The 20,565-nt window shown below is 41.1% G+C and overlaps 1 protein-coding gene across 1 annotated transcript in view; it reads right to left on the minus strand.

Annotated features, from left to right (window-relative positions):
- Positions 1-2,172: 2,172 nt before the first annotated feature.
- Positions 2,173-20,565, minus strand: part of TNNC1 (troponin C1, slow skeletal and cardiac type) — a 30,549-nt gene continuing 12,156 nt past the window's right edge. The window contains exons 2-6 of the mRNA XM_068112179.2: positions 13,815-13,845; positions 13,188-13,334; positions 12,812-12,926; positions 6,592-6,728; positions 2,173-2,347 (exon numbers count right to left, since the gene is read on the minus strand). Of these exons, the coding sequence (XP_067968280.1) occupies positions 2,316-2,347; positions 6,592-6,728; positions 12,812-12,926; positions 13,188-13,334; positions 13,815-13,845 (462 nt within the window). The 3' untranslated portion in view covers positions 2,173-2,315. The remainder of the gene's footprint in view (positions 2,348-6,591; positions 6,729-12,811; positions 12,927-13,187; positions 13,335-13,814; positions 13,846-20,565) is intronic.

A 20,565-nucleotide genomic window follows, 5' to 3' on the forward strand; every position in this document is an offset into this window, starting at 1 on the left:
GGGAGAGAGGTGGTCCATACCCCGTCTGAGTCACACCAACGACTTTAAAAATGGTACGTGTTACTTCCTTGCTCGACGTTCAGCATTTAAAAGGATAGAGCATGGACAATTAATGCTGGGAAGACAATGACAAACTACCCAACATGATTCTTGCCAAGAAACTGTTTGACAGCAATAACACCGTAAAGAGTCTGGCACATCAAAATCAAAAAAGTGCAAACCATACTCTTTATAGGTAGTATGCCACACAAATATTCTTAAATGACTTGTCTGAGTCTATACTGATGCCCTTTTGAGCTACTCTCATGAGATGATATTAACTAATTGTGTTATTTAACAGAAATGAAGACTAGTGGGGGTTTTAGGAATGAAAGGCAATTGCAATGGTGATTTCATCGGAGACATTTTGTTCAGAAAGGTGAGAGGAACAATTTGTGAGTGCAAAAATTGACCTATCATGAAAAGTTTCCAGATGGCATCAAATTGTAATTTTATCTTCATCCCCGTGACATGCAAAGCTGTGACGTTTTTTTTTAGCTTCACACGCCTGTGTTTTTGAGTTATTGTGTTAAAAGACAGACATACGTACTACGTAGATTCATGAAAGCTCAGACTTACGGTCGACCGACTGGTGTGTTTTCTATGACCAAGTGTTTTATTAGTTTAAAGTAGAGTCCCATTAAGATTAAGTCACTGTAAGATGAATTAGGTGAGCCAAACAACACTATTAGTTGCCATCCTCATCTAGAGGAATTTGGGAAGTCAACCTCAATCGGTTGTGTGGCATTTAGGAATGAATTGTCATACGATGAACAGCATTAGTCTCTGTTCATTCTGCGGAATAGTGTGTTTAGCTGTGTTAGATTTGGATCTGTCTATTCGGCGATACAATCCATCTGAATAAAATTCCTCTTTGTTCAGGAGGCTTTGGTTGTCTGCTGCATTTGGCCAGGCTCTCTCTGGAGTATACCTGTGTTGCCCAGCCCTTTCATTCCGAAAGGTGCATCTATTGGCTGGTCTTGGTGCTTTGTGGCGTGCAGTATCCGGATATATACTGAAACGCAAAAGAAACTTACCACCTTTGAAACCTTTAAATATCAACAATGACACTGCGTGTAGTAAATGTGTGAACTTATTTGTTGACAATAGTGTCCTCACTGTCAGACAAAACGGTCACGGATGGTCACTTGAACCTTCAATGGTCACTTCATAGCACAGCTGTTGAACAGCCGTTTTGACTGTCAGTGATTAGCCAAGGGGTACGGGATGATTTTAATGAGCTGTACGTGATGTCTTGATATTGGCTTTAAAAAGGCCAGTGCAAAATGGGCATTTCAATCAACATGCCACGATTGTCAAGGGATCAACGGCAGCATGCCCTGGGCATGCTGCAAGGCGGACTGAGCTACCGTACAAACCAACAATTGCTAATTGAAACATTGGCATTTTATTGATGACATGTCAAGTTTTTGACCAAGATACACCATCTCATCAGTTTGTTCTACAGTACAGAACAGCACAGGGTGCAATGTCAGTCCCCTTTCAATAGCGTGTGTGGCAGGTAGCTCAGTCCGCCTTGCAGCAAGCCCAGGGCACGCTGCCGTTGATCCCTTGACAATCGTGGCATGTTGATTGAAATGCCCATTTTGCACTGGCCTTTTTAAAGCCAATATCAAGACATCACGTGCAGCTCATTAAAATCATCCCGTACCCCTTGGCTAATCACTGACAGTCAAAACGGCTGTTCAACAGCTGTGCTATGAAGTGACCATTGAAGGTTCAAGTGACCATCCGTGACCGTTTTGTCTGACAGTGAGGATACTATTGTCCACAAATAAGTTCACACATTTACTACACGCAGTGTTATTGTTGATATTTAAAGGTTTCAAAGGTGGTAAGTTTCTTTTGCGTTTCAGTATAGTTTGCCTTCTTATTCCCTTCATTCCTTCCTTTGTGCATTGTTTTTCGAAAAATAGGTAGAAATTGATCAGCAAATGTGTCTGTCAAAGACTTCGTCAATGATAGGGAACCTGGTGAGTGGGTCCAAAGCATAGCTCAGGAGATTCCAGGGAGGCCTGCGAGACTTTACAAAAGTCCAGTTGCATGACTACAAAGGTTGAGACCACAGTGTGGGTCGTTCTTGTTTTTCTATGTCAATTAGTATTCATGGAGATCTTTCATCAGGGAAATTTTATTGTGAGAAAGGGGGAAAAAGTGAGATTACAGTTAAAAATAAGAGTTTTATTGAAGTAAAATCTTCCACTCATCAATGTATTCACAAGCCTGTCCTTTTGCGTCTCCAGGGTCTGGTGCAACTAATCGACACCTTTCATAAACTCCATGAATTCTGCAAAAAAAAAGGAAGGAAGGAATGGCATTCACTCAATTGGCTATTCATCACAATCTACAAGATCTCCCTTGATTTAGACAACACCAGAAACTCAATTTGATTATTGAAACTAAACTTCAGGGAATTTTCAGTAAATTTCAGAAATGCATTTATAGGAACACAGGAAAGCACAACAAACTCATTTTTTGTCAAAATAAACAAAGTCTCAGAAAGTCCAGTGTTTGAGCCGGTGCCATCTGCGGGCGATACTCAGGCCGTGTGTGCAAAGATGTGAAACACCAACCCAAACCATTCAATTGTGCGATGTGCTTTATGAATCCTCGACACCAAACATTGATAAAGTATTATGCTAATGTTCAAAATGGTGCACCTTGAAAAGAACATCAGAACTTCTAATATGCTGGAACCAGTCCACACAAATACAAGAAAAAGTCTGTATTCTCACCAGCAAGGTGAAAGCTTGAGACTGATATCATTACGTTGAATTATCGATGCATCGGTGCAGCCATCCTCCATTTCCCATCCAAACAAAATCCAATGCAGCACAAATCAATAACCTACATTACTGCTAAATTAATGAACCATTTCTGCATTGGAAAACTCTTTCTTTTAACCATTCAATCATTTCCATTGCCGTCCAATACCTGTACACCAGGTTAATCCTCCCATTCAGTCATTTAACACAATGATACCCATTTAGTTCTTCAATTGTATATATATATATATATAAAGATATATATATATAATACAATTTTATAAACAGGAATTAAATTCCTGCGAGGGGCTAAGTGTGAAAAAATTCTGACTCAATGCGGGGCTCGAACCACGGACCTCCGTTGATAACGCGTCACCAGCCCACTGCGCTATTGAGCCAGCCGCAATCTCCTCAGAACTTTACCACACTTAACACTGCGAGCTTTATCATGGCCGATGTCTTACGTGCCTGCTAGGTAGACCCCGAATCTTAGCGTAAGTATATGCATGCGTATGTATGTGTGAATAAGTAGAAATGCATTGAAGATTATACATATAAAGATATATATATATATATATGTAGCGCAGGGCCTTGGTTCGAGTCCCGTGTTGAGTCAGAGTTTTTCACACTTAGCCCCACGCAGGAATTTAATTCCTGTTTATAAAAATATTGTCGATGAGTTAATCTCCAATGCACTTCTGCATATACTTGCATACACATACATACATATACATATACTTACGCCTCGACTCCGCATACAAAAAAGTACATAACCAATGATACGTCATTATTTCACATTTACACTGCCTTTGATGATATTTGCTTGCAGTATTGGAATGAAAATGCTACTGATCAATTATTTTTAATCCTCAGGGTCACTCAAGAAGTATATCAATCACAATGTTCCTATATGGAGACAAAGTCTATAGCCTGACATAAAAGGCCACTAACTGCGGCATTAGTAAAATGTATTCAAATTTAACTAAAAAGGTAAATTTACCTAAATCCAACTTAAATTTAAACGATAAATTTACCTAAATTTACCTCAAATTTAACGATTGCTTTTATGTTATTATTCTAGAATCTATGTAGGACACGGACTTAGTGATACACCTATTTTTTAATGTAACACCAATCAACCTTCAGCAGCACCTGCTCTCCATCGAAGGATTAGGTCATATGTACCAATTTTTTGAATTGTACTGAACTTGGATATGGATACAGCTTTTCCTTTACCATTCACCATGCCCAGGCACGTCCCACCTATCCTGCTCTCAGAAATCAGTGGCATTTGTAAGATGGAAAAGTCAACTGAGGAAATTGTCTCATCCGTTGTAAACCGCTGTGAACATTTTACTTTTAGGGGGGATTCACTTTGATGTTGATTGCTGCTTTGATATTGAGCTGGAGTATCAAAGACTAACTCCCTCCTGTTCACTTTATGGCCCCCCACCCCACAGGTATAAATGATACTCTCAGTAGCTTGTACCATTGACTCAAATTTGGTGAGAGCGCGTGTTACAATGTTTCCAATTCTCCAAGCAATATCGTTTCCCGACTGGATTTTAGGCTGGGAATGCACTGTCTGACATTGCCTCTGAAGGCCGATTGCCAGAGTTGCTCCAATAACAGTAATCACAAGGATACCTGTTGGCTGGTCCAACACAGTGACAGACAATCCTATGGTAATTCAGCTGGTCTGTGAAACTTGATCATGTTCAGCAAATCCATGTATATTGGTTGTGTGACAGGGAATTGCTGAATCAATCTCACAGCATAATCATCTAACCGAATGAATAATTATTATTTCAGTCTTCCTTCAATGTTAACGTTCTTTAATAACTTATTCCGATGGTCGATAATTTTTCTCAATCGTTGGACGCATTGTTGGACGTTGGCTTGATTTATCAGCATTCATTCTGTTCTTTTGACGTCATTTCCAGCCACAATTTCCGCTTCTGGAGATTAATTTTTTTTGCCATCTCAACCCTGCTGTGTAGACTCAGGAGGTGTTGATGAGCTACCACTTTGAAGAATGGGAGGAAAGATATTGACTAGTGAGACATCGAGCATCGGGATGAAAAGAGCAAGATGATTTCTCCAGAGTGCAGGGGGGGGGGGGGGGGGGGGGGGGGGAGAGAGTGGATGGTGTGATAACACACCTGGGTTTTTCAGAATTAGACCAGCCTTTGATGTTCTCTACATGTGTTGAAAAGAATAGAGCTGCTGTCTGTTTGAAAGAGCATTCAACTTATGGTGATACGAAAAACCTGAAACTTGTATGAATGCCATTTGCCTGTTATGCTTGCACCTTAAACAGACAACATTAACTTTATTCAACAACTAACTTAGTCAAGGTTAACATCTACATCAGTTTTGTAATTTATTAAAATTTGTAATTCTTTAATTGTAAATTTAATTAATGTTTAAAAAAAATTAAACAACAAAATAATAATAAAAAAATCTTTTAAATACGAATTTTTTATAATTTTGTTTTAATTTAATTTAATTGTTAATTGTACATTTTATTTAATTGTTGTAATTTTTGAATTTTGTAATTCAATTAGAATTTTTAAATTGTAAATTTAATTTAATTTTTTATTTTAATAATAAAAGAATCTTATTTTAAATAATAATTTTTTTTATATATTTTTTAATTGTCAATTGTAAATTTTATTTAATTATTGTAATTTTTTTAATTTTGTTATTAAATTTTAATTTTTTTATTGTAAATGAAATTTAAAAATCATTTTTAATAATAAAATAATAATCTTTTTATTTGAAATAATTTTTTATAATTTATTTTAAATTGTTAATTGTAAATGTAATTTGATTGTAATTTTTTACCCTCACCAGAAGAGAGGGTATTGCATTCGAGTCCATTTGTTTGTCTGTTTGTCTGTTTCTCCGTTTATTTGTATGTCTGTTTGTTTGTCTGTTTGGCCGCACAGAATAAATATGATTTTCTCTGCAACCGTTGGTCCGATCGACATGAAATTTTCACCATAGGTGCAACTCCACCTGTAGAATGTTTCAATGATAATTATGACGTCATATGTCACGTGGTTCGGCCGCAATCTTGGAAAACCCGAAAAACTTTGCATCTCTATATCTCCGAAAGCGCTGAATATAAAAAATTGAGACATGGCTCATTGTAAAGAACTCTCCATGGGGATTAAAATATGTTAATGATGATGTCATAGGTTCCTCCATTATGACGTCATAATTCGACAAGTACAACATTTCATTCAATCAAGATGAAATTTCTTCAGCATAATCTAGGAATAAATTACTTTAGAAAAAAAATAATGATGACGTCATCGGTCACGTGGTTCGGCCGCCATATTTGTTTTAACACAAAAGCCTTTTAAAACCACTGAAAATACATCCTGGCGAGGGTTTGCAATCTCTGATTGCTCTTTTTATTGTTTATTTTGTAATTCGCTTGCATATCACTTGACATGTTTCTATGGGGAAACAGGTTAGGGTAGAGCTCACAATGACCTACTCTTCTCAAGAAATTCCATAGAATATTGAATATCCACAACCTAAGTGCAGACGAAACAGCCGGCTTTACATCACCAACTCAGATATAGGCCACGCGTTGCATCCTGTAGGCACTACACCAGGACGGAAGTTTTAGTCAGGTGTTTTAGCGAAATTAGGCTGATAAACTTGGTGGAAAAGAGAAGGCAGGGTTATTAGTGGGGATTATCGAGGCACATAAACACAATAATTAATAGAAACAGAAATAAGCATTCCGTACCATCATAATCTATGCGCCCATCGTTGTTTTTGTCGCCATCACAGAAGAGTTCCACAACCTCCCCTTCAGTGACACTCTCACCTGTTGCCTCCAGCATCAGCTTCAGCTCTTCAATGTCTATGTAACCGTCATAGTTGCTGTGGACAAGACATTTTAAAACTTAAAATACAAGAGAAAGCAAAGACAATCTTCCAAAGAAAAGGTCATTTGGACCATCATGCTCATGCCACACCCTCATTCTCAAAATTTCTTTTGTATATTGCATGCAAACATTAACCAGGTGAATTGGATAGCACATGAAAGAATACAGTTTAAGCTGTTCTGAATAAAGTCCTCTTACCTTCTTACTGAAGTTTAAACTGTGCATTATTTGTGAATAGATCAACCTGTTTTGCCCTGAAAACATTGGTACTGCAGTTTACGCCATGAATATGTGATAAAGCCCCCTGTTACGAAATCGAAAAATACGACATCGGAAGATGAAATACCGATGTGATTGTGCGGGCCATCGAGTCGAAGGACTGTATCGGGTTTCAGAGCAATCTGTTGGTAAATAAAGGACGAGTAGGGATCCAAAGTTTCAGGGGGTATACTTCTTCCGCTCCCACTCCTGCTCAAACCCTCCTAGGACCCCCCATGATCCGAAATGGAAAAATCGAAGCACAAGCCATTGTGTAGACCACCGTATTGTATTCATTGGTCAAGTTTCGAAAGAATCAGCCCAGTGATAAGGGAGGACTAGCAAACAGCAAAAAGGTAATGGACAACCGGACAGACAGATGGAGAGTCATCCGGACATCTAGACCCATTTTATTAGTTAATCTCTTCTGGAATCGAGATGAGATGACCTAAAAATTTCATCAGTAGGCATCAATGTCTTTCATTTGCTGTTTTGTGATTGGCTTGGAAGTATCACATGCTTTTCACAGCCAATGATAGATCCGCAAAGTCAAAAGTATTGCTGCTTCGAAAATTTCTCTGAAATCCACAGTGCTACAAGGATATAAAGTGAAAAATGGTTATTCAAATTGATTTGTTGCACAATATTGGGCTAAAGCTAAGCAAGCCTGATATAGCAAAGAAAATATCTTCTGAAGTTGTATTTATGGCTCTTTGTTACGTTTCAGCATTTTATGAGATGGTTTAACACCAAATGTTTTAAGGTAATGTAAGCTTCATTCTTTTTTTTTGTCTTTTTTGAACCGTGTTTTGTTTACAAATTCCCAAACTCCTTGCAGGGGTAGCAGGGCACCCAAAGCAAGTCTTCAATATTTCCATGGCTGAGAATGAACCTTGGACAGGTCACCACTATTTCCTTGTTTCGATGCACCTGCCATCCAACCCGGTTAAAAAAAACCCAACCGAGCTGACTCGGGTTCTCCAACAAACCACTTTTACAGTCGAGCCAAGTTGAGTGAATAGATTTGATCTCTATTCAACATGAATTTTAACCACGTTCATCAATTAATCGAACTATAATTCACCAAATGTCAGTCTGTCTGTCTGTTCCCAGGTACCGCAAAAACGGCTGAACCGATCGCAACGAAATTTTAAGTGGGTAATCCTGGGACCCCCTGGAGTAAAATAGACTATTGTAGCGGTTACCTTATTGGGACATAATCCACAGGCACGGGCCAGTGGGGCTTTTGATTGTGTGGGCGTGGCGTGCGCGCGGTTGTTGAAGCCACGCCCTCCGAAGAGGGTTTTGGTGCTATAAAAGCTGTATGAGTTCCGTTCGCGAGAGGAGTTCTGTTGGAATAAAGGAGCTTTGAACGCCTAAGAAATGGCCTCGTCTTCTCGTCATCCGCAACACCTACACTGGTGACCCCGGCTGCTCCCGAACGTTTTCGGGGGCTTCAAACGAACATGGCAAGCGCAGTTTCGATCGAACTGCCGGAGTTTTGGGAATGACGGGCGGCCGTTTGCTTCGCGCACACAGGCCGAGCACTGCTGCTCGTAACCTTCGCGCACACAGGCCGAGCACTGCTGCTCGTACCCTCCGCACACACAGGCCGAGCACTGCTGCTCATAACCTTCGCGCACACAGGCTGAGCACTGCTGCTCGTAACCTTCGCGCACACAGGCGGAGCACTGCTGCTCATAACCTTCGCGCACACAGGCCAAGCAATGCTGCTCGTAACCTTCGCGCACACAGGCCGAGCACTGCTGCTCGTAACCTTCGCGCACACAGGCCGAGCACTGCTGCTCGTAACCTTCGTGCACACAGGCCGAGCACCGCTGCTAGTAACCTTCGCACACTACGGCCAAGCACCTCCTCTGCGACCAGAGTGGTGAGCCTTCTCCAACGTGCGCTGATGCTCGTAACCTTCGCGCGCACTATGGCCAAGCACCTCCTCTGCGACCAGAGTGGTGAGCCTTCTCCAACGCGCACTGCTGCTCGTAACCTTCGCGCGCACTGACCCGGACAGCACCTGCTCGTCACCTTCGCGCGCACTGACCCGGGCAGCACTGCTGCTCGTCACCTTTGCGCAACTACATACTACAACTACAACTGGCGAAAACTCTACAACTACAACTACAACTCGCGCAACTACAACTCCTACTCTGCAGCCTCGGCAGGCCTGTGAGGAACCTCAGCAGCCTCCCCCGAGGCCCGTGAGGAACATCAGCAGCCTCCCCCGAGGCCTTGACCAGCCCCCTCGGTTGGCTCCACCCCACGGCGGGGCCGTCCCCCGTCGGGAAATCCCCGGTTGGCCCACCCACCGCCAGGCCGCTCGCAGCACCTGCTCGGGTTATCAGTCGTTTCGGCCGGGTGGTTAAGGCCCCCCGAGGACTGGCATTGCCCGTGCGAGTGCATTCTGGGGGGGCGCATGTAGCGGTTACCTTATTGGGACATAATCTACGGGCACGGGCCAGTGAGGATTTTGATTGTGTGGGCGTGGCGTGCGCGCGGTTGTTGAAGCCACACCCTCCGAAGAGTTTTGGCGCTATAAAAGCTGTATGAGTTCCGTTCGCGAGAGGAGTTCTGTTGGAATAAAGGAGCTTTGAACACCTAAGAAATGGCCTCGTCTTCTCGTCATCCGCAACTCCTACACTATATTGTTTTTCCAATTTTCCAGTTTTTCCAAACACGATGGAATAATATTTACCGATATGAACAGTGATGTGGCTTTTATTGAAATTCTACAATTACTGTTTAGATTTTGATGATTTGCGTGTGCTATGATTTAACGGATGTTTATATAAATCGTTAAAAATAAAAAAAAAGCCTTCAATTTCTGATATTTTGCCTTTTCATTTGGGCTTCACAATTGCTAGTACCGTTGCTAGTATCATAAATACAGCAAAACTGAAAAGATAGACATCAGGTTGCCATATTGTCTGGAAATTTGAGCTGGCTGAGATTTTTTTCATTTACTCACCCAAAGTTGGCTGGAGCAGGACGAGTGCTAATTATTTATATTTATTCTCATTGCTCTATGCTTTGAAATTGTCATGTCGCTTATTGTGCTTATGCAAAGCTCCAACGAATTGTTCGGATTGTCAGATCAAAGCATTGGTGTTCACCCTTTCGGTTTCACAGCATTAACGCTAATAAGAACCATCTACATCCTTCGAGAACTCACGTTACATGGAACCCGGAACTTTCCACTCAACTCAGGTCGGCTTTTAACACCATTTGTGGGAAAACCCAGATTATCTTGAACATGGTTTTTCAAACCTAGTTGGATAGTGCATGAAAATGAGTCATATTTTACAGGGAGCGACACATTAGCGTGGGAATTTGGTTTTTTATACAAGGTCGTGGAAGAGCACAGAACAGATCAGGACACAACATAACACAGGGAACAGCAGGAGAAAGGAGAAACACCAATATCAGGGTGGAGGGAGAAAGTCAACGGAGGTGGACAAACAAGGGATGCAGGTAACGATGAGGAAGTGGAGAGAGTAAGAGGTGGACAATATGGAAACATAATCAAAATTTTGTGAGGGGTGGTAGCTAGGTGGTCTAACAGGTATAGAAAAGATCATGGCTTTGGATGGGGGATTATTTGAGAAGTTGGTGAACAGCTGTCTTGAAGACCTGGAGGGAAGAATGAGATTGAAGAGCATGGAAAGCAGTTCCACAGGTAAGAAAATAGAGCTATAAATGAGTGGAGGTGAGCAGTGGTTATGGCTTTAGCCAGTTTCACTAGGAGGGGTTGCTGGTGGACCGCATGTGTCCTGCAAATATCTGGCGGATAGAGCACGGAGAGGGCAGAGGGAGCGAGGCCACAAATGAGGCAGAAGGAGACGGAGAGACCACCGACCTTTCGGTGATGGCAAGGTGATTGGCCCATAGACTCCGCTTCATCGCGAGAGATTTCAATGATCCTAAAACTCTTGGTTTCCACGGCGTCAACCTGAGCAAGATGAGAAGCAGGAGCCAGCCCAGAGGGGAGAGCAGTATTCCATCAAACTGCGGATGAAAGCTTTGTAATTTGATAGGAGCTTAGATGTGCCAAGGAAGAACACGAGAGAACACTATTCGGGCACACGATAGCACATACTCTTGTGAAATACTAATGGGATTATTAACATCCAGCAGCTAAAGCTAGCAATAAGGACACACAGCTTCAAGTCCACATGAAGGATGGCACACTCAGTGATACCGCATCCTATCCAAGAAAGACAAAGGTGACAACTCATAGGGAGGTGGAGGATTTAACTCGCACTAGACAGATCAAAGGTGAATCTGCTATCTCTGCTCTACCCGACCAGTCTGTCCAATAATCATTTTAAAGAAATTATCCGTGGATGAAATAAAATGTCTCCTCTTTATTATCAGTTGTGTAATTTGTCTCTGCGATTATAGCTCATCTAGGAAACACTACAATTACAGTATTTTTGATATAATTACACAGAAATAATGCTGAGATTTCATGCAAAAAACATGAACTTCAGCCCTTTTGTCATGTTTGCTGTTGCCAATTATTTTTGTTGACCTTTCTCATTTATATATCCATTATAGTACCAGACTGTAATGTAACACATCATCATTTACAACTGAATAAAAATGCGTGCAGCCATTCATGATTTATAACCTTTAAAACCATTCGGTCACTTATTGTGAGCAAATCCTGGACAGCTTTGTTCTTATGGATTACGACGGCATTCACCACTTTGCTCGGTGATGGATGGGACCTGAAGGAGAGAGCCAAAGTGTAGAGCTTATAGTGATTTGAGTTCAGCAAAGTGGGATCTGATCACTCAACCATGAGGTCTGATTCCAAATCACATGTTGAGACAAACCAGGAAATTTTCACCTCTTGTGTTTCAAAATAAGGGATACACAAAAATGTTGAAAATAAGCATTCAAAATAAGGGAAAAACCAATTTTTTTTAAAAAAATGGGGGAAAACAAACAAAAAAAATTCAAAATAAGAGAAAAAACGAATTTAAAAAACATTTAAAATAAGGGGAAAACCAAATAAAAAACATTCAAAATAATGGAAAAAAACAATTTTAAACAACATTCAAAATAAGGGGAAAAGAACAAATAAAAGAACATTCAAAATAAGAGAAAAAAAAACAAATTAAAAAATATTCAAAATAAGAGAAAAAAAACAAATTAAAAAAACATTAAATAAAAATGAGAGGGGAAAAACATTTTTTAAACCATTAAAAATAAGGGAAATTTAAAAAAACATTCTAAATAATTTTTAAAATAACAAATAAAAGAAATATTCAAAATAAGGAGAAAAAAACATTTAAAGACATTCAAAATAAGGAGAAAAATAATTTCTTTTAAACATTCAAAATAATGAAAAATAATAATATAAAAAACATTAAAAATAAGGAAATTAAAAAATAAACTTAAAATAAGGGATACACATCAGAATTTCCTTCACTTCCTTCCCCTTAAACCCCTCTACCTGCCAAATTCCTTTACCTTTTCTCCCCTAGTTTTCTTTTCTTAGATTTTCTTTTCCTAAACCTTGCCCTCATTTTTTGTATGGAGGGTTATAATTACATTTTATGGATGTGGAAGCAGTGAATGGTAGTTGTGGATAGCTCTTAATTGTCATGAGTAGTTGAGAAGTGTATTGGATCACAATTATGAACATCTTTAAGAGGATGCAAACAGATAGGAGGAGTTGCAAACATATTTTAGCAATTTGTATATTCAAACGAATAGAAGAGAGGTTATCAAGGTTGAGGTCGAGCGAACACTTAGTATTCTGCATTTAACAGACTTGAATACTGATCGCCCATGTACCTGTCAAACATACGGAAGAGCTCTGCCAGCTCCTCCTCCGGTTTTCCTTTGCTCTCCTCTCTCATGCTGCGCACCATCATGATGAGGAACTCTTCAAAGTCAATGGTGCCACTTCCTGCCAGATCAAACAGACTGAAGTCATACTACCAGAGAGGCTTTGTAATCAATATGTATAATCTGTTTGTGTGACTGGTATCACAATATTCATCATCAAAAGTGTAACTAATACTATTTTTGAGAAACAGGTGCCATGCAATTTGCATTACAGCTAAACAATAGCCACAAAATAATTGCATTATGTTGCAGTCTATCCGAAATCAAGTGCGGCCTTCAGAGAGAGAGGACACTTTATCAGTATGCAAGCAATTATCCATACCGTCTTCATCCACCTCGTCAATCATCTCGTGCAGCTCTTCTGATGAAGGATTCTGTCCCAGCATACGCATCACCTTCCCCAGTTCTTTGGTGCTGATGCAGCCATCTTCTGCATCTTCCACGAAGATGTCAAATGCTGCACGGAATTCTGCAAGCGGATACAATGGTTACAATAAGGTCATGGGTCAGCGGAGGCAGTTGTGTATATGCTCAATGCCATTTTTGGTCAAATGGTTCTTGCACATGAGATTATATCAGTTACACATTGTAAAGCTTGTAACAAATTGTTTTGTTTGGAACAAAAGCTCATCAAATGCATTCAAGTTCCACAATGTAACAAACTACTCGACTTGATGTTAATGGCGATGTTATATATTGCTCGACCTTAGTAAGGGTTTATGATGACAGCTCTGTGATGAAAATGCTTCTGACACCATATGTTGGGTTTTAAAAGATTATTTGAAACTCCATTTGACATAATTATAGGCAGTCTTATTCTAGGTTTGCGGGAAATCTTTATCCCTGAAAATCACAGTTGTCAATCCAGGAGTCTCCTGAGCTCCGCCTGGCTTCCACGTTGACAGGGATGTGATTTAGCCAAGCATTTTTGGGAAAAACAAACACCCACCTTTCTTCTGTTCTTCACTGAGCTGCTCAACCTGAAAACACAAAGTTAAATTACAACCGGAAAGAAGATCATTGCACCGATCAGAAACTTTGCTCCTTGCTCTTAACAATACATCTCTGAGTTTGAGAAAATAAATCATTGTCAATGATGAAACTCGCATCCAAATGGAGTTGTCCAAATAGGTTTGAGTCGGCATTAAAGCAAGTGCGTTTGCCTTTTTAGTGACAATCATCGTGAGCATTATTCCCAACATCTTAATCCAAATGGCATCCTTTGATGGTATTTTATAATCACATTTTGGTTGTACAGTAAAATTCGCAATATTATCCCTTTGAACCATAGTGGCCAGTAAACAAGCTGCTATAAAACCTCCATGTACCTTGGTGGCCAGTCTTCCGGCTGCCACATGTTTTATTTATTTATTTATTGATATTTATGGTCTGAGGCTCGTAATGGAGCTTGTTTTATACATGGTCAAAGGCTAATTTTCTCTTGTTTACAAACATAACATGAGCAACTGCCTGAGCAATTAGCGATTCTGTTATATCACACCTAATCTTTGGCCTGCATCACCGCTCATTGCTCAGGAAGCACAGGAACATTTTTACATGCAGAAAACCGAAATAAATAAAAAATTCTACTTTTCAGTGATTTGTCTCCGAGGAGCTCGGGGTTCAAAAGGTTAATGTGATTTTGTTTAGCGGGAGGTACAAAACTTTTCCCTCCCATGTATAACCGTATTTTCCGGTGTATTAACCACGACCGTGAATTAACCGCACCTTTTTTCACCCTCAAAAAAGTATATATATATATTATATATATTGATCATTTTGATTTCTTATCTAGATCTTAATACGACATGACATGTTGGGGTTACCGTTCATGATTCGACTGGTAAAAACGTGCAGTCTAGCCAAACAGTTCAATCTTGGTTTCATCAGACCACAGGATCTTGTTTCTCACAGTCTGAGATTCCTTTCGGTGTTTTTTTGCAAACTCCAAGCGGGCTTTCATGTGTCTTTCACTGAGGAGAGGCTTCCGTCTGGCCACTCTACCATAAAGCCCAGAGTGGTGGTGTGTTGCAGTGATGGTTGTCCTTCTGGAAGTTTCTCCCATCTCCACACAGGATCTCTGGAGCTCAGCCAGAGTGACATTCAGGTTCTTGGTCACCTCTCACCAAGGCCCTTCTCCCCCGATTGCTCAGTTTGGCCGGGCGGCCAGTTCAAGGAAGAGTCCTGGTTGTTCCAAACTTCTTCCATTTAAGAATTATGGAGGCCACTCTGCTCTTGAGAACCTTCAATGCAGCAGATAATTTTTTTGTAGGCTTCCCCAGATCTGTGCCTTGACACAATGCTGTCTCTGAGCTCTCCAGGCAGTTCCTTCGACCTCATGGCTTGGTTTTTGCTCTGATATGCATTGTCAGCTGTGAGACCTTATATAGACAGGTGTGTGCCTTTCCGAATCATGTCCAATCAATTGAATTTACCACAGGTGGACTCCAATCAAGGTGTAGAAACATCTCAAAGATGATCAAGAGAAATGGGAGGCACCTGAGCTAAATTTCAAGTGTCATAGCAAAGGGTCTGAATACTTATGTAAATGTGATATTTCAGTTTTAATTTTTAATAAATTTGCAAAACTTTCTAAAATCCTGTTTTCTCTTTGTCATTATGAGGTATTGAGTGTAGATTGATGAGGGAAAAAATGAATTTAAACGATTGCAGCATAAGGCTGCAACATAACAAAATGTGAAAAAAGTGAAGGGGTCTGAATACTTTCTGAATGCACTGTATAAAAAAACCACCGTTTAGAGGCCATTTTTCCCTGCAAAGCGGGAGTTGGCCTTTTTGGGGACCGTGGTTGTTGTTGTTTTTTTGGTCCCCTTTTTGAAGCAATGTTTTACGGCCGGATGCCCTTCCTGCCGCCAACCCTGTTTGTCGCCTTTTTACGATAAACAGGGAATTACTCAATTTGCCGACCTCGGAAGGTAAGATTCAGGCTGAGTCAACCCCCCTGGCGTTAATTCAGCGATTGACCGGGATTCGAACCCAGGATCTACTTGGCATCCTAAGCTGGCACACTAGCCGCTAGCCCAACACCAGGGACTGTATATGATACATATTTACACAGAGATAATGAGAGGAGTCCCCACCACCTATCAAATCCACCAAATCTATGGGTTTTTTTTTAACCATTCTAGAACCTTCCCGGCCATACGGTGAGTACATCAACAAGTTTGAAACTCATGCTGTCCAGCGGTTCAGGAGTACGTATAAGTGAAACAAACTCACAAACGGTATGACATTTAGTATGACAATCTGTCTGTCTGTGAGCAGGACAGCCTATCTTAAAAGGTTACGAATGGGTTCGGACGAAATTTGGTGGACATGTTGGGTGTGTGATAAGGACTAATTGAGTACATTTTGGTGAAGATCCAGATCCGGATACTATAATTTTAAATGATTCGACACATTTGAGAAATAAGGTCAAAAAATATATATGGCATGGTTATCTCAAAAAGTAAAAGACGGATTCAGCCAAAACTTGGTGGGCAGGTTTGGTATGTGACAAGAACAAATTGATTCGACTTGGTGCGGATCCGGATCCACATATGAGAATGAACAAGTACAAAAAGTTTTAATTAAAACAAAAGCCGCGTCGATGTTACACAATGCCTAGATGCAGCTGTGTCTATAACGTCGATGTTATAGGCACAGGACATTCCTATTGATTCGATTACTTGATGTTATTTTTGTGCAAAGTGAAAATATACCTCGGCAATTTCCCGTGTGTGGCGACGATTTTTTAATATATCTCGGCATTTTCCCGTCTGTTATTTCAGGCGGTGTATGACTGACCATGCCGCGATTTAAAAATATATATATCTCGGCAATTTCCCATGTGTGGCGACACGTGAACGAAGCTATGCTCCTCTCTCCACATTATTGTGACGACGTATAAATTAAATATTTCATCGTGACGATTGTCATCAAATGGACGAATTTTTAATATATCTCGGCATTTTCCCGTCTGTTATTTCAGGCGGTGTATGACTGACCATGCCGCAACTACAGACCAATCAGCCTTCTCCCAATTATCAGCAAGGTCATGGAATCCATCATTGCTTCAGATATGAAATCTTTCCTCTTCTCCAATGGCTTGATCTCTGATCATCAATTTGGTTTCAGACCTGGACACTCCACTCTGGACATGCTGCTTCTGCTTTCTCAACAATGGATGGAGGTCCTCAATGCCAAACAGGAAATTAGAGCAGTCTCCCTTGACATATCACGTGCCTTCGATACAGTCTGGCACCCCGCTCTGCTCACCAAACTCTCCTCTTTTGGTGTCCATGGAAATCTCCACGCATGGCTGGCGGACTTCCTCTCTAGTCGTAGTCAACGTGTGGCCCTGAATGGGTTTCTCTCATCTCCTCTTCCTGTTCAGGCTGGAGTTCCCCAAGGCAGTGTTCTGGGCCCTGTGCTTTTTCTGGTCTTCATCAATGATCTCTCTGACTCTCTTGAAAATCCTCTGTATCTCTTTGCTGACGACACTACTCTCTGTCGCTCCATTCTTCATCCCTCAGATCGGCAGTCTGCAGCCTCCTCACTCTCTGCAGACCTTGACAAAATCACAGACTGGGCAAACAAGTGGAACATGTCTTTCAATCTTGACAAATCTCACACTCTTACGATGTCTCTCCGAAAAGACCGACTGGACAACCCTCCCATCCACTTTCTGAATAATCCTCTCCAAGAAGTTCTGTCACTCAAGCTTTTGGGTCTCACTATCTGCCATGATCTTTCCTGGAAAAACCACATTTCAAATCTGGCCTCCAAAGCCAGTCGCCGACTGGGCATCCTCCGTCGTGCGAAGTCCTTCCTTGGCACACCTGAGCTCCTCACCACATACAAGGCTTTCATCCGCAGCTCAATGGAATACTGCTCTCCCCTCTGGGCTGGTGCTCCTGCCTCACACCTAGCTCGCCTTCGCGCTGTTGAAACCAAAGCATTCAGAATCATTGGAATCTCCCGCGATGAAGCTAACTCCAAGGGCCTCTCACTCACTCACCGCAGGCAGGTTGGTGGTCTTTCTGTCTTCTACCGACTCCTCTCTGGCCTTGCCCCCCCCAGCTTTCTCTGGGCTCTGTCCCGCAAATATTCCTACAGGTCGCACAAGATCTGCCTGCAACCCTCTTTTGGTTAAACTGCCAAAATCAAGACTCTCTGCTCACCTTCACTCCTTCATTCCTCTATTCTCCCGCCTCTGGAACAAACTCCCTCACTCTCTTCAATCCCACTCCACCCTCCAAGTCTTTAAAACAGCTGTTCACCACCATCTCTTATCTTCCCCTATCCAAAACCTTGATCTTTTCTACCCCCGCTAATTTCACCCCAATTCCCCTTTTTGAAATACCAACTTCTGTCCTGGAAGTCCTTGGTGTCCTTGTGCTTTATACGTCTCCCTCCCCCCTTCCCATGCCTCCTCCCCCCGGGCCCTCTCCCTTCCACACATCTCCCTGCTCTCGGATGTTGTGTTTGTGTGCTTCCTCTTTTCTCCCCATCTTGTCTTCCGCTCCCTCTTTTTGTGTATTTTGTTTGTCTGGTCGATTTGTTTGTGAAGTAAATGTTAGCTCTTTCACGAGCCTCGATTCAGTATACAAAAAAAATATATATATATATATCTCGGCAATTTCCCGTATGTGGCGACATGTGAACGAAGCTATGCTCCTCTCTCCACATTATTGTGACGACATATAAATTAAATATTTCATCGTGACGATTGTCATCAAATGGACGAATTTTTAATATATATCGGCATTTTCCCGTCTGTTATTTCGGTCGGTGTATGACTGACCATGCCGCGATTTAAACAAAATATATCTCAATGGACTTGAAGTTACAGGCCTTTGAGAATTCATTTCGTTCTATAAAGGGCAACTTTCATCGGATTTTCTTCCCGTTTTTTTTCAACCGAGTCTAAAACTATGTTAGCGACTGTGAAAAATGAAATGATATATCGAATTTGATTTGAAATAAAACTGTGTGAGAGAGGAAGACACCACGGGCCTACAAAACAGGCCTCAAAGCTATGCGAGTTAATAAAATGGTGGATATTTGTTTATATGAAGCCTCTCCCAGAATGGGTGGAGCTATGGTTCCCAGAATGGGTGGAGCTTTGAGGTTTTGTCTTCTCTGCAAGAACAAGAAGAAGAAGAACGAGAAGAACAACAACAACAGCAGAGGGCACTCTATGACCAGCGTCTGCGACGCGGCTAAAAATATATATTTTAAGTGATTCTTCACCAATGGAACTTCACCAATAGGGGCACAGACAACATACAGCATGATATCTCAAATGTTATGGACGGATTCGGATGAGACTTAGTGGACAGGTTGGGTGTCTGCCGAGGACGAATTGATTCAATTTTGTTGAAGATCGGGATCCTGTAATGTTTTAAGTGATTCGTCACCATTGAGAGATGGGTCCAAAAACGACATTGTTATTTTTTTTGGTGTGTGACAAGGACGGATTCATTCAATATTGTAAAGGTCCGATATTTACATTTACATCGATAATTTGAATCCCCCCTTCACCAAAATCGAATCAATTCGTCCTTGTCACACATCCAACCTGTCCACCAGGTTTCGGCTGAATCCGTCCATAACTTTTTCTGATATCCTAGCTGTTCACAGACAGACAAACATGCGTGACAACATAACCATCTACCTTCGGTGGCGAAGCTAACAAACAACGCACACATAACACACACACGCACTTCACTAACATTTTCAGGCAAGACTTTTGCTTGTGCGCTCCCCCTGAAACCCATGCGTAAAACATTCTTTTTCCTCATGCCGAATACTTCTCCCATGACTTATTTTAACACATTGTGCAGATTCTATGCTGAGAGGTCAATGAGGTTAAAAGCACAGCCGTTCTATATCTGTCCGCACTGAATTCCACACTGGAGCAGATAATGAGCGTTCATACTCAGTGTCCTAATATATGTCAGTGGTTATGGGTTTTCTTCCAGAACTGTGGGATTAAATAAATGCAAGGCATCTCGTTAACGTGCCAATAGAAGACCATAAACTGTCAATAAGTTCCTTAAATGGACATTAGAATGTGCAATCTATTCAATTGGAATACATTTGCATGGGGGAAATGGGAGATATAAAAGAAAGCAAATGTGATGGGAATATTGAAACAATGACATTGAGAATACAGAAAGGAAGGCAAAGAGTGAAACGGGAAATGCAACATCGAATGGAGACTCAAGTATTTCACTTAAATAACTATTAATTGACAGTTTAATTGAATATTATACCTGAAATGTTGTTGACATCTCCATTCACAAAATGTTCTCAATATCATTTTGCTTTTTAATCTCTGTACATACAGAGTGTTTCAAAAAGATTGATACAACTTTGACATCCTGCCATTTCTTTGGTTTTTGACCTGTACCGTTTTCCTTTTCAGGGTTTGGTAGAGTTATTGTGATATTTGTTCCCTGGGATTTCCAGCTCTGTAGCTCAACTATGCCATTGACAGTGGAGCAGAAGACAAAAGTGTTGGCTCTGTGGTATGAGACTAAATCATATGTATGAATGGTGCCATTAACAACCACAACAACATTTTCTGGGGGGCAGAACCACCTGAGGAGATCACTGAGAGGTACCTGAAAGAGCCTAAAGTCACATGTGTCTGCGCCTTCAATGCCAGATGGGGAATGCTCGGGCCTTACTGG

Source organism: Myxine glutinosa, chromosome 4 (genome assembly GCF_964187855.1).
Source record: "Myxine glutinosa chromosome 4, kmMyxGlut1.1, whole genome shotgun sequence".
NCBI lineage: Eukaryota > Metazoa > Chordata > Myxini > Myxiniformes > Myxinidae > Myxine > Myxine glutinosa.